Source organism: Conger conger, chromosome 1 (genome assembly GCF_963514075.1).
Source record: "Conger conger chromosome 1, fConCon1.1, whole genome shotgun sequence".
Taxonomy (NCBI): Eukaryota; Metazoa; Chordata; class Actinopteri; order Anguilliformes; family Congridae; genus Conger; species Conger conger.
In genome coordinates this window covers 51,194,546-51,209,294 of record NC_083760.1, presented here as the reverse complement: position 1 = coordinate 51,209,294, position 14,749 = coordinate 51,194,546, and the positions used below count along the sequence as shown (strand labels likewise).

The 14,749-nt window shown below is 41.8% G+C and overlaps 1 protein-coding gene across 2 annotated transcripts in view; it reads right to left on the bottom strand.

Annotated features, from left to right (window-relative positions):
* zfpm2a (zinc finger protein, FOG family member 2a) overlaps positions 1 to 14,749 on the bottom strand; it is a 163,866-nt gene that overhangs the window by 42,093 nt on the left and 107,024 nt on the right. For both annotated transcript variants that reach the window (XM_061262790.1, XM_061262799.1), the window contains one exon: positions 10,936 to 11,047. In XM_061262790.1, the coding sequence (XP_061118774.1) occupies positions 10,936 to 11,047 (112 nt within the window). The remainder of the gene's footprint in view (positions 1 to 10,935; positions 11,048 to 14,749) is intronic.

Sequence of the window (14,749 nt, the reverse complement as noted above, 5' to 3'; positions counted from 1 at the left end):
TCCTCCCGTGGCACACACACAGGAGGTGGATGTAATCTCCGGGAGCTGTTCATATGGGATGGGTGCTGGTGTTGGGGATGGGGGGGTGCGGAGGGTTTGGGTCAAAGGGATTAAAATGGCGGAGGTGGATGTGAGAGGGAACGGGGCTGTGGAATAAAGTCAGAGCAGCGGGCATGCAGCCTGACAACAGAGAGGAGCGGGAAGATTATATGGGAAGTGGTGGGGATCCCTCCCGGAAGGAGGGTGACTCCAAATGGCAAACGGGAACATGCTTTATTCTCCACTATTCAACAGTGTGCAGGCTTATGTCCGGAGGGCGCAGGAAGGGGAGTCTTTTTTTGGCAAGTGAGTAAGGAGGAGGTTGGGGTGCAGGGATTTGCCATGGGTGTTGACGGATATTTGAACAGAATCTATACTCTCGAGAAAATTTGATTCCGTAGATGAACCCTATCTAGTTCAAGGGTTCTTTGTTGGGCAAAATGGTTCTGTCTAGGTTCCATAGAGAACTGAAGAGGGTTCCTTGAAGTCAAAGAACCTTTATTCTGAGACTTTACGACCGGCTCTGCTGAAACAACAATTACATAATTACAACTTTTACACTAATACACCAGTTCTGTGCAACCTGGAATTCTTCATAATGTCGGGTGTCGTATGGGTGATGTGTTGAAATCCTTAATTTTACTCAAATTAAGCCATCATTTTTGTCTGTAAAAACAATTCAGGCAATTGGTTCCAGGATAAAATGATGATGCAGGTTCAAAAGTGCCACTTTTGAACACCTCATAATACAGTATGTGCAAAAGTCTAAAGCATAATTCTAAAAGGGGAGCGAATACAACAGCTATGATGTAGACCAGTGCTACTGAACTTCACATCCTGCGGGCCGCAGTGTCACTCCTGCCATGCGCTATACCACTTGATTTCACTAATTATTTTACCTGCTTGGTTCAGCTAATAAGCTCATTAGTGAAATCAGGTGGTGTAGCGCAAATACCTGCAGACACTGCAGCCCGCAGGACGTAGAGTTGACTAGCTCTGACGTAGACATCGTAATTACGGTGAGAGGAAGCACTAATCCTAATCTGTAGCAGTGTGAGTACCTGCCTTACCATTCAAAACCTAAGAAGAAGCCCACCTCTAGGGCTGGGAGTCAGTATTGAGCGTCTCCATTAGAGAGTGACGGGTTTCCTGTGACGGAACGAAAGCCGGGGGCAACCCCGACACTTCCTGCCCGACCCTCGGCCGAGGATGGATGGCGCTGGCCGACCCGGCGGACGTCCGTGACGCCTCCCGCCCCACACAGCTCCCGCCGGCCGGCCAGGCCGCCGTCACGTCTTCCCGCTCGCAGAGTCGGACCGATCTCCGTCAACGAGCGGTGCGACCTCCCGTTGGTGGACAGAGGTCACCGCGGCTCGGAGGAACGCGGGGGGGGGAGGGAGGGGGGTTGTTAGCCAAACAGAGGGCCCTGCTGCTCTGTTCCTAAGACTCCGCTGCGGTGCCACTTTCTTTATTTGATTGGACGAGTCCACCCCCCCAGCCCCCGCCCCCACATTCTGTTACCATGGGCGCAGTGGTTTAAAAGGTCCGGAATTACCAAGATCATCCCGAATAGATTATCATCATAAAAATGAAAGATAAGAAAGGCATTGTGTGTAACTTGCAGTGTGTGCTCATGTACTGTGCAATGAGAAAAAAAGTGATAGCGTACTGATACCACGGTTTAAGGGCTGTGGAGTGTTTTTTTTTTTGGCGAAGTCAGGTCTACAATCAATAAAATGGATTAGCTGTAAAGGTAGGCATAAAGGTTATCAGCGAGTTCTCCTGCATGAACACAGCACCAACCCCGCGAAACAATTTCGTAATATCCCTACCTATTTCTTCAGAGGAAAATCTGATTTTCCCCCCAAAATTGATTTTAAAGGGTACATATTTCTGTAGGCAAAAAAAAAAACAAAATCTGCTTTTAACGAAGCTGAAACCGTGTGATGAATGGGGGTGAGGCGCAACTCGCGGTGTGTGAAGCATACCTCCGCTTCATTTCTTCGCTGTTCCACCTGCGCTTATGCTTCCTCTCTTTTTTTTTCAGTCGTCTGAAGGGGGGGAAATTGCCCTGCCGTAGTCGTGGCTAACTGCTCGCTCGCCCCACTGATCGGTTTTTACATTGACCTCCCTCGCCGCTGATAAGAGCTCTCCCTTTAAGCTCCAGGAACGGTCGTCTCCGTGGGACGCCTCATCTCCTGCAAAGCTTGCGCCCGGGGGGTTTTTGTCTCCCAAAAATCTAAGTTGATTTTCGCTCCTTGCCTCTTCCTCCATGCGGCAATTTCCGTTGCGCCGCGAGACTGGCTGCTCTCCGCGTTTGTTTCGGAGCGGAACGCGAAGGTTTTTTTTTTATCGACTCTCGCAACTTATTAAGACGGTATTCCGTACATCGTGTTGACGCGCAGAGAACTCCAGGCTTAATATTAGTCGAGAACTCGTATTAAAAAGGTTGAAGGAATGAACGGTTCAGAACAACGTGGGCAGAAACCAGTTAATTAAGCGATTCATTAGCGCACTTGCCTGTATTGGTGGTGTATTCAAATGATCATGAAGTTTGTAAAGGTGAGTAAATACCATACTGGAAACACATAATTGAGTTAATTAACGAGTTAAGAAAAACTTTTAAAGTGAATTTAAGTGAAGTCACTTTCATGAACATTCAGGGCATTGCGATGGATAAAATGTTGCTACAGTCTGTGTGCTCTCTGTTTTCCTGTATGACCTCAGAATGGATTGCAGCAATGTTATACAGAGTGTTGAAACATACACTTGCTGAGCACTTTATTAGGAAGGTACGTAGGTACACCTACTTCTTAATCCGATTATCTCATCAGCCAATCGTGTGGCAGCAGTGCAATGCATAAAATCATGTAGAAACAGGTCAGGAGCTTCAGTTAATGTTCACACCAAACATCAGAATGGGGAAACATGTGAACTATGTGACTGTGGCAAGATTGTTGGTGGCAGAGAGGGTGGTTTGAGTATGTCAGAAACTGCTGATCTCCGAGGATTTTCACGCACACTTTTTCTAGAGTTTGTAAAGAATGGTGCAAAAAAACTGACAGGAAGGTGACAGTAACACGAATAACCACACATTACAACAGTGGTACGCAGAAGAGCATCTCTGAACACACAACGCATCATAACTCTAAGTGGATAGGCTACAGCAGCAGAAGTCTAAAAAAGAAGTCCTAATGAATACCTAATAAAGTGTATAGCCACTTACCATTGATTGGCATATCATAGAACATAAATAAGTATAGTGTTTTACTCAGCTTGCTAGGTGTTATATCATTATTAATATCTTGCTTATGACAAAGGAATTTGAAGTTGAACACAGCTAATGTATTATTGTTCCCTTCGTCCTGTTTTTCGTCCAAATATTGATATTAATATTAATGCTGTGCTCTTTCCTGCAAGCCAGACATATGGCTTCATATAGCATAGTAGCCTTATCAAAATTGCTTTGGCAAAAACAACATAAAAACATTTTTCATATTTGATAAAGTGCAAGCATTGTATGGTGCACAGCCTTTAAGTAGGCACTTACCGACCAGTGCATTACTCACCATTCCAAATCAATACAACATGTAAAGTACAATCAGGTGCTTCAACAATACTCCTGTGGAGTCACACGGGTGCAATAGCTCACTCATATTAGCCCGGACTGAGCAGAACGGTGGCATAATTAACGGTCGCGGGCTGATTTTTACACTGCCCTTACAAGGCGAATCGAGGCCTGCTGCGACAGCACTTAAGCTTTACAAGGTGTCTGAATATGCGGCGTGAATGGCACGCTCGGAAATCTCCATCCCAAGAACAGCCCACGCTATTCCACTCCGCGCTCCTCATTAACCAGGCACCCTCGGCGGCTCTCTTACAGGAACGCGGCGGCATTATATCCCCCGCGCCGACACCGATGACACATCGCGCCCCGCTCCTGACAACAAACGCTGAGCAATCGCTGGGATATTTATGCAAATACGGCCTTTTTCCAACGCCCGGGCTTCGCGTTTGTTTCTTTTTACGCTTTTACGGTCGTGTTTAGATGTTAGGGAAATGTCAATGGTCGCCATGGCTTCCGAACCGGATGCGTTTCCCCTCGCGTTGTTGTAATTATACAGGGGGCAGCCTGTAGCCTAGCGGCTAAGGTACATGACTTGGTGGTTCAAGCCCCAGCGTAGCCACAATAAGATCGGTTGGGGTGTTCATGAAGCCCTTAACCCCACATTTCTCCTGGGGCGATTGTCCACAGTTTAGTCTAATCAAATGTAAGTCACTTTTGATAAAAGCGTCAACTAAATAACAAATTATTAGGTAACACTTTACAATAAGGTCACATGAATTGGCATTAACTAATGTAGTTGTTCACATGAATTAATGATTAACAAATGCATTAATTAAGCATGAAATTAGCTTTTCATTAGTTAATGCATTTCTTTACTCCTAACTAATGTGTACGTTACATGAATATTTATACATTAGTGAACCATAGGATAAACACATAATTACTTAAGCATTAACTGATACAGTAACTGGTTTTCTCATACCAATATGAATTGGCACAAACTAATGTAGTTGTTATGTGTATTAATGATGTACTTATACATAAACAAAGCTGAACAGCTTCACTTTTCAGTAGTTAGATAATTAACATTATACGTTCATGCCTATTCATGTGACCTTATTGTAAAGCGTTACCAATTATCATTATTATTATTTATTTTGATGTGTAAGAACGCAGAATGAGAGTGGTGACACGGACCAATGTCTGAGTCCACCTTCTGACCAGTAAGGTGCGGACAATAAGGGGGTGAAGCACAGCCCGCAGGAATTCGGGTGGATGGGGGGGGTGGGGGGTAGGGGGGGATGCTAATCCCCAATGCCACACCGCAGAGCGTCACAGCCCGCATCATTTCCCCAACCGCAGGCCGTGGGCGCCCCCACCCCACTTCCCGCTACATCCCGTTGAGCCCATACCCCCAGCCGCCTCTCCACGCATCAGTCGACTGACTACTCCGTCATCCCGGCCTGACCATACCCAGCTATCGCCTGGCTCAGCGCAATCAATTATTGTTGCCGCGGAATCATTAATAATTTCCTAATGAAAACGATTCTGTTGATCTCTGTTGTATTTTAATTAAACATAATTACACTGCTGCTCAGAGCTGTGGTGCAGACTCCTTTAGGGTACAATTTTGTTTTAATACACTGATAATGAAATTTTACATTGTGTTAGTTGTTTAGTTATTATTCAGTCACACTATTTCTCTCTGTTCGAGATAACAGATAATAACCTTAGTACCTCCTATTTCCCACAGTCTGTTTAAAGGGGAGGGTTGAAATTAAACAATTAAATTAAACTGTTTAAAGAACCCGATACAAACCCGTGCTCTACAGTCGATGTTATAGCTCATCTTATACAGCAAATTCTAGCTCATTTTTAATAAAACTGAAAATATTTTTTTGTTAAATGATTTCCTTGCTTTGTATACATTTAAAAAATCAATAAAAGGAAAGGTTCGATATTAGGAACAAAGCATCAGTCAGCTGACTGGTCTTTTTAGTGATGTTCAGCTAGTTCTTTGTAGACGACTGAGATTTTGTGCTAATGTAGCATTCTCAAAAGAAACACAAAGAACAAAATGGCTGATGAAAAGGACTTACTGAACATAAAATAACACTGGCAGCATGAATTACTCTTAATTCAACAAAGTAAAGGCTTATGTGAAACGAATGTGTTATACTGGACATTTATGGTGGTAATTTCCACTTGCACAATGGCAAAGTTTCTCTAGAGACAAATTTTGATATATCTAACTATGGTCTGCGTGTAAGAGGCTTAAGTAAAAAAAAAAAAAAAATCAAGTGACCTTTAAATAGTAAGGCATAACATTACAGAATGAGAATGGGAGAGTATAAGTGGGATCTGATATTAGATAACAATGAGAGAGCACAATAGCTGTGATACAATAAGAGGCAGAAGTAGCAGCAGTTTTGGTAATGAGCAGTGTGTGATATGTGCATGTAATGCTGAATCTGACAGATTCCCTTACATTACATTAATTCCGGCCCTTTCCATACTTTCTATTGTTGGTTATCATCACTCTTGCGCTGTGCCCTACCATTCTATAATGGTACAGCCTAGGGCTCTAACTAGGGGCTTTAACTAGCAGCCCTAAGGCCCCCTCCAGACCCTTAGTGACTGTGGAGGGGGACATTTTTAATAACTTTCACTTCTAGTGAAAAACCAGCAAACAGCTCATGTATTTGATTACAACTGCATGCTATTTTTTTCAGTATTCTGTTTCTGTAAAAAATTTTCCTGTAACTGCTTATTCATTATGAGCCCCTCAAAATCAGTTGACATACCAGTATAGAAATTGTGGAATGAATACTGTAGAAATACTCTATACTGTACTCATACTGTATATGCACTAACTCCAAGCCCCTGGTGGCCATTAATGCAGAAAAAGGACTGTACAGTAACTGTTAACATGTATAAATTGTCTTCAGTTACGTAATTGATATTCCAAATTCGTAAGAAAATAGACTACTTACCGTCATGCTTATTTTCATATAGTTATTTTTTACACAAAATGAGAACATCTGAACAGAAAACTTTAATTACGGCACAGAAACTCCTCTATACCCCTCTAAACTACTCTATAGTGTGTGACAATTTTCTGTATGCATGCAAGAATAGATTATCTTGCTCTATTTTTACTTATTTTCTTCCTCCCGTAGCTCTCACATTAATTAAAATGTGATTTTTTTCTCTCTTTTTTTCAGTCAAGTAAAATCTGACTTCCCTGCATACATCACCGCAATGTCTAATTAATCTGTACACTGGCTGCTAGTTCCTTAAAACTCCAGTAGTTAAAGGAAGCTGGCGAAGTGTGGAGAAAAGCATTGTGGGAGTTCCAGGTGGATTTCTCGATAATGAGTTCCCGCACAGAAGTGGAGAGTTTTAGTAATGGCTGGCTGAAGGATGAGCTCTAGAGCTGGCTGCGATGCTAATATAAAACAAACAGCACAAACCGAGTGGCTGATGCTTGGTACACAGGGACAAATGGCTACATCCTCTGTTACCAAGCTTTTCTTTTTTATAAACCTTATCTATAAAACTGCGCTTTAACTCGACACTCCCGTTTACCTTTTTCCACCAATTAAAAATGCAATTAAAATTAAAATGAATAGATGTATAAATTATATACGTATGTGAAAAATGCCGCACGTTCGTTTGTAACGTTACAACAGAACTAATGAAATAGAAATATGAAATTTATAAAGGAACTGCTAAATAATACACTTGTTTATCTCTTGGCGTTTTTTACTGTGAATTTTACTGCCTATTTCTAATATACACAGAAAGCTAAAAAAACATTGAAGTTCAGGACCTTTCTGCATTTTCTGTAAATTTTCTCTCTTTGACAGTAATGGTGGTATGGGATACTTATCATCTTTGTATAGGAAAATGAATAGCAAATAAAGAAATGTATGCAACAAGAAAGGGGGGGGGGGGGGTGGATGGTACTGAGGGATAGCAATTTTCCGCAAAGCAAACGGAAGACAATATGAAACCCAGTTGTTATCAAAGACAAGCTGAAATCAAAATTCACCTTTTCCTCAATTTTGTAAATTCTTCATAACCTGACGAACACTTATTAAAGTATATATTCCAATTCCAGTTCCAATTAAAATATTTGTGTATTTACACACCAAAGTTCACACACCCATCCACTTCCTGGAAAACAAGGTTTTACGATATTTTACATCAGTGTGTACAAGTGGGTGTTTATTTTCAAATGTCAATTTTCCATTCCCCTCATTTTCACACAGTGTGCATCCTTATTTGACTTCCCCTCCTCATTTGATGTCAATCAAATTGACTCTTCACCCTTCAAAAATCCCCCCTAAAGATCCGTTTCACTTGTGTATACGTTGTGAGAGCAACCTTACAGTCAGGAACAGGAACAGGAAATGTCTACAGTAAGTCATCTGATTCCAAAGGAATTACAGACACCATGGGTTTGCTTCGGTCATAGGGTCAAACGTACTGTATTTCCCTCTTGTTATGTTAGTTACAGAGCTGAGCCTACAGTGGGCTTCAGTCAGTTCACCTGCATTCCCTCATGCTCTTAATACTCTCCTGTGTAAAAAACAAACAAACAGGAGATTTGTTAGCTTCTTGATTCATTTATTCTGTCCCTTTGATTTACGTTTCCCTTCTTTTTTCTTTAAAATGACAATCGGCAGACGCAGGACCCGGGATTATGGCGGCTGTCACGGCACAAGGCAGGGACGGCATTTTCATGAAAGTGAACATTAACAATAAACTTGGGGGGCGTTTGACACGGCTCCTTCCAATAGCAGATAAGAGATATCGCCCATCTCGCCCCTAAATCAAAGGCTGTCTTGGCCACACATTGGCTGGGATCCAGGTGGTAGCGGCGCGCTCGTTCCGTTAAGATGGGGCTGGTGGAAAGTCAGGTTCATTGGGAACTGAGCCAGCCACATTTTGAATATTTACAGTACAATATACAGTGGAAAAAGCGTAAGTGGAAATAAGCATAACTTTGCTACAGTGGCTGCGAATAACTTGACTGTCTTTCACAGAAACGAAAAAGGAAAAAAAAACAAGATCTATTGGGGACTGAATATTGAAGGTTCTTCCCATTTCCTTTCAGCTACGTACAGAGTCAAAGCTAGAGTAAGTCACAGAGGCATCTGTACGTACATACACATGCTGACTGCTGTCCAATTATTGTTCAATGGGACTTTGGTCTCAGAGAAGACATCGCAACAGTGAAGCCTCTAACACAGTTTCATCAGGAGAGGATGGCGACAAGTTTGTCTGAGGAAAAAAAAATCTTATTCCCCTGCCCTATTTGTGCAAAGAAAGTTGATTTTTAAACTGCTAGAATATTAGCAGGTAGTCAAACTGGCAGGTATCATAACAAATGGTGACAGGGAACGATTTCAGGCAACATTAGACAGGCTAACTAAAGTCGTCACGTGGCTAGAGTACTCTACAAAGTACATGATGTGAGATAGGAAATTAAGGTTTTCAGAGAACGGTCGGAAAATCCTGTTATTACCCTCTTTTTGTTTCGTATATTCTCTCTCCTGGCCAACAGATTAGAAGATTTTAAAAGAACTGCATAATCTTCTTTAACAGCTTATCAAAACTTTAATGATTCAATGATAAAGAGCACAAAGTTAAGTAGCCGGTTAAGAGGATAACTCCCCAGTGCAGTCTAGTGATTAGTAGATGGGAATTGGGAGACAGAAAATCCAGGGTAGCAAATCCCAGTTCTGCCACTTCTGCTCGTGAGCCTCGTCATGGGGTAATCATTTAAAAAACGATAAACTAAACCACTTCCGTCCTTTTTTTCGATCTGAAGTCGTCTTTATTTATTTATTTCCAATTTATTTATGGGTCCCGGGCTACGCCTGTCAAGAACCAATTAAGGCCTTTGCGTGGCGATGTGTGTTTCTGAAGAAATAAAGTGCACTGATAAACAGCAGGGCCTACGGTTGATTGTGTCAACGCCATATTTACACACACTTTACATGCAGTACCCTCCTACTGTGCACACGGAGGTACAAATCCATATTTGTGTCTGGTTTTGCCAGCGTGTCTGTTTATAACACTGAATTCACATGAGTTTTTTTCATACTTATTTCTCCAGTAACTAATTTTCATAGTTTTGACAGTGCGCTTTAGTTTGACAGCCATCGCTTTCATCACTCCACAGAAAGCGGACTCCGGATTTGACATTTACGACAACTAACATTGTGTGCAAATTACACGTAACGCGCGGTGCAAAAAGACAAATATATAATTGGCTACTGTTTGACAGATGTTGACAACATGATGGCTGTCCCAACCGTCTATAGCACCGGGGGTTTGCGGGTGGTCTTGAGGGTGGGGGGTGGATGGAATATGATTGTGTCTGTTTGTGTCCTCACCTCAAGAAGAGGATGGTCTTCCCATTGTGACTGGATGCACGTGGTACAATCTCCGGCTCTCTCCCTCCTTCTCTCTGTCTACACCTCTCTCCATTTACATCATTTTCTCTCTCTTTCTCACTCCCTCCATCTCTGTACTGTATATCTCTCACTCCCCCCTTTCTCTCTCCACACGTCTCTTCTCCCTCTCTGTCTCTCTCTCAGTCTCAGTATATAAGCCTATTGTACTCTAGGGAACGAGGGAGCGATTGTATTGGAATGACAAGGCATGTTTGAATAAATAAAATGAATTTGACAAATGAACATAAATGATTGGCAGGGTGTATTGTTATTCCTTTTGTCTTCGTTATTCAACTTAGACTGCTGTCCCACACACAAGAGCCTCATCCCTCCTTAGTAAGACGTGTGTCTCGTGTCACTTCACACTCACAATGGATGGGCTAGTTTATGTGATGTAGTTTAGGCTTGGAGAACTGTGATTAAGTAAGCACGAAAAGCAACCATAGGTCAGAATGCATTATTGTTATGATTATTATTATTATTATTATTGTTGTTATTACTTTTTTATTATTATTATTACTACACAAAATACTCCTACTAATATTAATACTATTGTTGTTATTATTATAAGTATTAAAATTGGATTTGTCGTTGTTATTGTTGTTGAGTTTGCTGTTGTTTTTGTTGCTGTTGTAAGTATATTGAGAAAAATAATCCGCAAAGAAAAACATTAGGATTTTCCCTTATTTCACTTTTGACTTTTCATAAAATATGGAAAGAAATAATAAAAAAAAAACCCAACAACAACAACAACAGCAACGACGGAGGAACAAATGTGGAGGAAGAGGAAAGAAGGCTAAGAAAGGAGAGCTATTGTTGCAGTGGAAGGAGTACTGGGGTGGAGGGAGCGGACGTGCTTACCTTTGCTGTACACCACGCAGTTGTTTTTGTTGTCCTCCGCTCCCTGCCAAGTCACATCCAGCAGCCATCTGGGGCCGGCGTTCAGCACCACCGGGACGGAGCACTTGGTCTTCTGCGCGAGGAAAGATAACAAACACTAATCATTCGCTTATTTCGGCGATTAAAGAAACCCTAATAACCGCAAGTTCTGCCCCTCATCTCCTCTGAAAGCCATAAACAGGCCGTTTCATAAGCCTGAGTCCCCTTCCCCAGTCGAGAAGATTTGAGAAGAACCGAGAGGGGAGTGGCGTAGGCCGGAGTGGAGGAGGCCGGGAGGGAGAATGCAAAAACTGCTCCATAGGATCTGAATAGTGGAATTATCGCTGAGGATTTTTTTTTTTTTTTCACTGATACTGTATCAGATCCCAAAGATTAGGACCATCCCTGGTGGCTGGGAATTTATAAAGAGAATGCAGATGACTTTCAGGATGAAGGAGGCGAGTGTTCAGAAGTGAACTTTAGGCACATTGTGCTACGCTATCACCGGGGATCTCACTGTTTCCTGAAACAGGCAGGAAAGAATTTAAAGAATCAGTATCCATTTCAAAGGGCGATTGAGGTCACATTTTATAATGCGCCGGCAAATTATTCCGAACGTGTAACGTCATTTTTCTTCGGAGCCCGGGTCAGACGTGGCACTTTATGTTATTTCTCTAAAGCGAAAAACAATGAGATAGACCGCCGACTCGGTCCGAACGTATTCTCGCGCAGGTGCGGGTGGGGGGGGGGGAGGGGGGGGCAGGGGGGAGTCGTCTGGCGGTCGCGGGATATTCCATTTAATTTCATTTGATTTTCTATTCTATTTTATTTTCAAATGGCTTTTTTCTTCTTCTTTTTTTCCGCAAAGGGTAATGAAAGACGGAGTGCATCTTCACTTTACTCGGAGAGGGGAACAGCCGAAGACCGCTGCAGCTGCTACAGTAGCCCATTACTCCCAAGCAAAATGTCAGACTTTCTAGGCCATTACTTCTTAACCCCGAGGCCTTCCTTCATTAGGGTGTTACAGAAATAGTTTAGCTAAGAGAAAATGGGTTGGAGTGCAATTTCGACACTTCATTTCTTTTTCCATCTGAAAACCAGTGGCCACTAGACACCATCCGTCTCCCTAATGCATCTCACACCCCATGCCTCCCTGAGCCTTCCGCACATTACCTTTCCGGTGGCCGCGGCTCTCAAGGAGAAATGCAAATGCCGCGTGTGACGTTCCACGGTACGGAGCTGCCTCACGACTAATGCGTATCAATCGACGTGAAACAAAGAAAATGGCTTAAACAAGCGGATTCTCAAAGTCCCTCGGTCCTGGGGTACCGCAACATAAGCCGGTTTTCCTTCAAACCGCAATTGCAATCCCAGGATTCTAACAAGCTGTTAATTTTTCTATATTACGCTTTTCATGTTTACAGGGATTATTTACCCTCTGAAGCCAGAATTACCTCCCTATGTATGCAATACTCACATTGTGCTGTATTGCAAACGATTACATAAAGAGTGGTAAAAAAATGTTTTAACTAATTAATTAAAGACTGAGGAGAATCGATAGGTTCCTAATTGGTGAAAGCGTGGACGCAGGACAACTAAAACGAACCGTTTGGTAGATAATGAAGAATTCAAAGGCAGAGCAAATGATAATGAGCCAAACCTGCATTGTGTTAACACTTTATTTGTGAGTCAGAGTTCAGGACAAATGTTAATTGAATCAAAGCCAATGTCCATTCAAAACATAAGATAGGGCCATATTTTGGCATCTATTGCTTGCAGGCACATCTATCACAAGGTATATCCTATCGGTCTTCTCGGTCTAGGTGTGGGATGGCTGTGTGGAATATCTGCATATCTAATTATCAGTGGACCAATGGATAAACAGTGGATCCCAAAGGAGAACGTTTATTGTGCTACTGTGGTAAAGCCCCTTGTTACATTGAATCTCACTGTGAGCCTGCTGCCACAACCCTGCGGGGCAGCATTAGCCCTGCAGACCATGCAAATCCAATGCAAGTGCACACTTTTCTGTCGCATAATGGACTTCAGAAAGCATAACTTTGTAGTTCTGATACACAAAAGACAAACAAAGATTTATAGAACTGGAGACTAAAGGTCTGTTTATTGTAGTTCTCGCTCCTTCTAGTGTTTTCTAGTGTTATTAAGAAGGTTTTATTGCTACTTCCGTTTCTTTGTCGCATCTGATTAATCTACAAGGTCCGAGTTCTTATCTTTGTGGTCATTCCTACCACTTAGAACTGTACTTTCCTCAAGGGTTCTTCAGTGCACTTGTCCCTGGTTATGTTTATGCGCTTCGTTGTAGGTTGCTCTGTATAAGAGAGTCTGCCAAATGCCTATAATGGACTGCAATTTAAAGGGGCATTCTGTCCAACTGCAATGTTGGAATGCCATGTTAATACAACCCAATGTACACTAATGGAACTGCATCCTGCTGTGTATCCTGTGATGTACAAAGCGGATGTGTATCCCTAGGCATACACAGGTAGCTCACCTGTGGCCTGTGACAGCACTTCCTGTAAGAAAATTGCTGTCTGACATCATTTCCTGTTGGAACCTTCTCCCATAGCCCACCCAAGCCCTATCTTTTAGAACACTGTGCATAAATGCTAACACACTGAATAAATTATAAATGCTGAATTATTAATTTAGTCAGATGTGTTCACATGGGGAATGCCAATCAAATATGGTCAGGTCTTGGAAAAGTGCAAAATAAATTTTTCTGTGAATACAGTACATTTTGAGTTGGCCCAAGCCAATGTTTGTGAGACATAATGCCTGCTTGTTAGCATAATGGGTGCAGGGACGTTTGTAGGATGGAATTAGTCCTGCTGAGATGTGGTTTAATACTCTCTGAAGAATAATAAAGAACTATTGCTAAGATTTTCAACTCACAACCTAAAGAAAATACAGTGCAATTCGTAAGTATTTGGACGGTGGTACAATTTCTGTTCTTTGGGCTCTGTACTCCAGCACATTGGATGTGAAATAAAACAACGAATATGAGGTTACAATGGCAAAATCAAGATGCTTAGTTTTGTTTATTGTGCACTTCGCGCTACCCTTGGTATGGAGGTCCCATTTAATGGCTCTTTTTGAGACTTTGTGACCCCAAGATTCAACAAATCTGCAATTCTTAAACTGTGATCCCTTGACTCTTTATGGCTTCCCTCACCATATGTGGGGACAAAGCGCACTTATGTCCTCTTCCTGAATAGTTTGCAACTATTCTATATGTTACAATTTGTTCAATTATTGCCCTTACAGTGCTAAGAGGTATTTTTAACCATTGATGCATTTTTTTATAGTCATAACCAGACTTGGGATGATCAATTAGCATCTGTCTCTTCTGAATTTACAGTTATTTGGCTTTTCCCATGCTGATGGGAATTGTGCATGCTTGCGACCTCATTTGTATACTTCAGTGAAAAAGGAAGCGATGAATTGACTCAATATAGTTCCTTTAGACTGAGATTAACGAAATTAAGTAAAGTTGAATTGCCAACAGTAAGAAAATTTGATTACTAAATAAAAATCAGAGAAACATGAGAGTAAATGTATTGAAATAAAAGTATATTGTTTTCCCCTATGTTTAAACATAATATATAGATTATTATGTGTTGTTTATTATATGCAGCCTTTTTTTTCATTTTTATCAAGGCTGCCAATAAATCTGGAGGCCACTGTAACATGTTCATTTTAAAGTCTTAGTTGTGTGGACATAGCCACCTATTTCCAGCTAATGTATTTTAAATTCAATCGACTGTGGTTGTCTTCT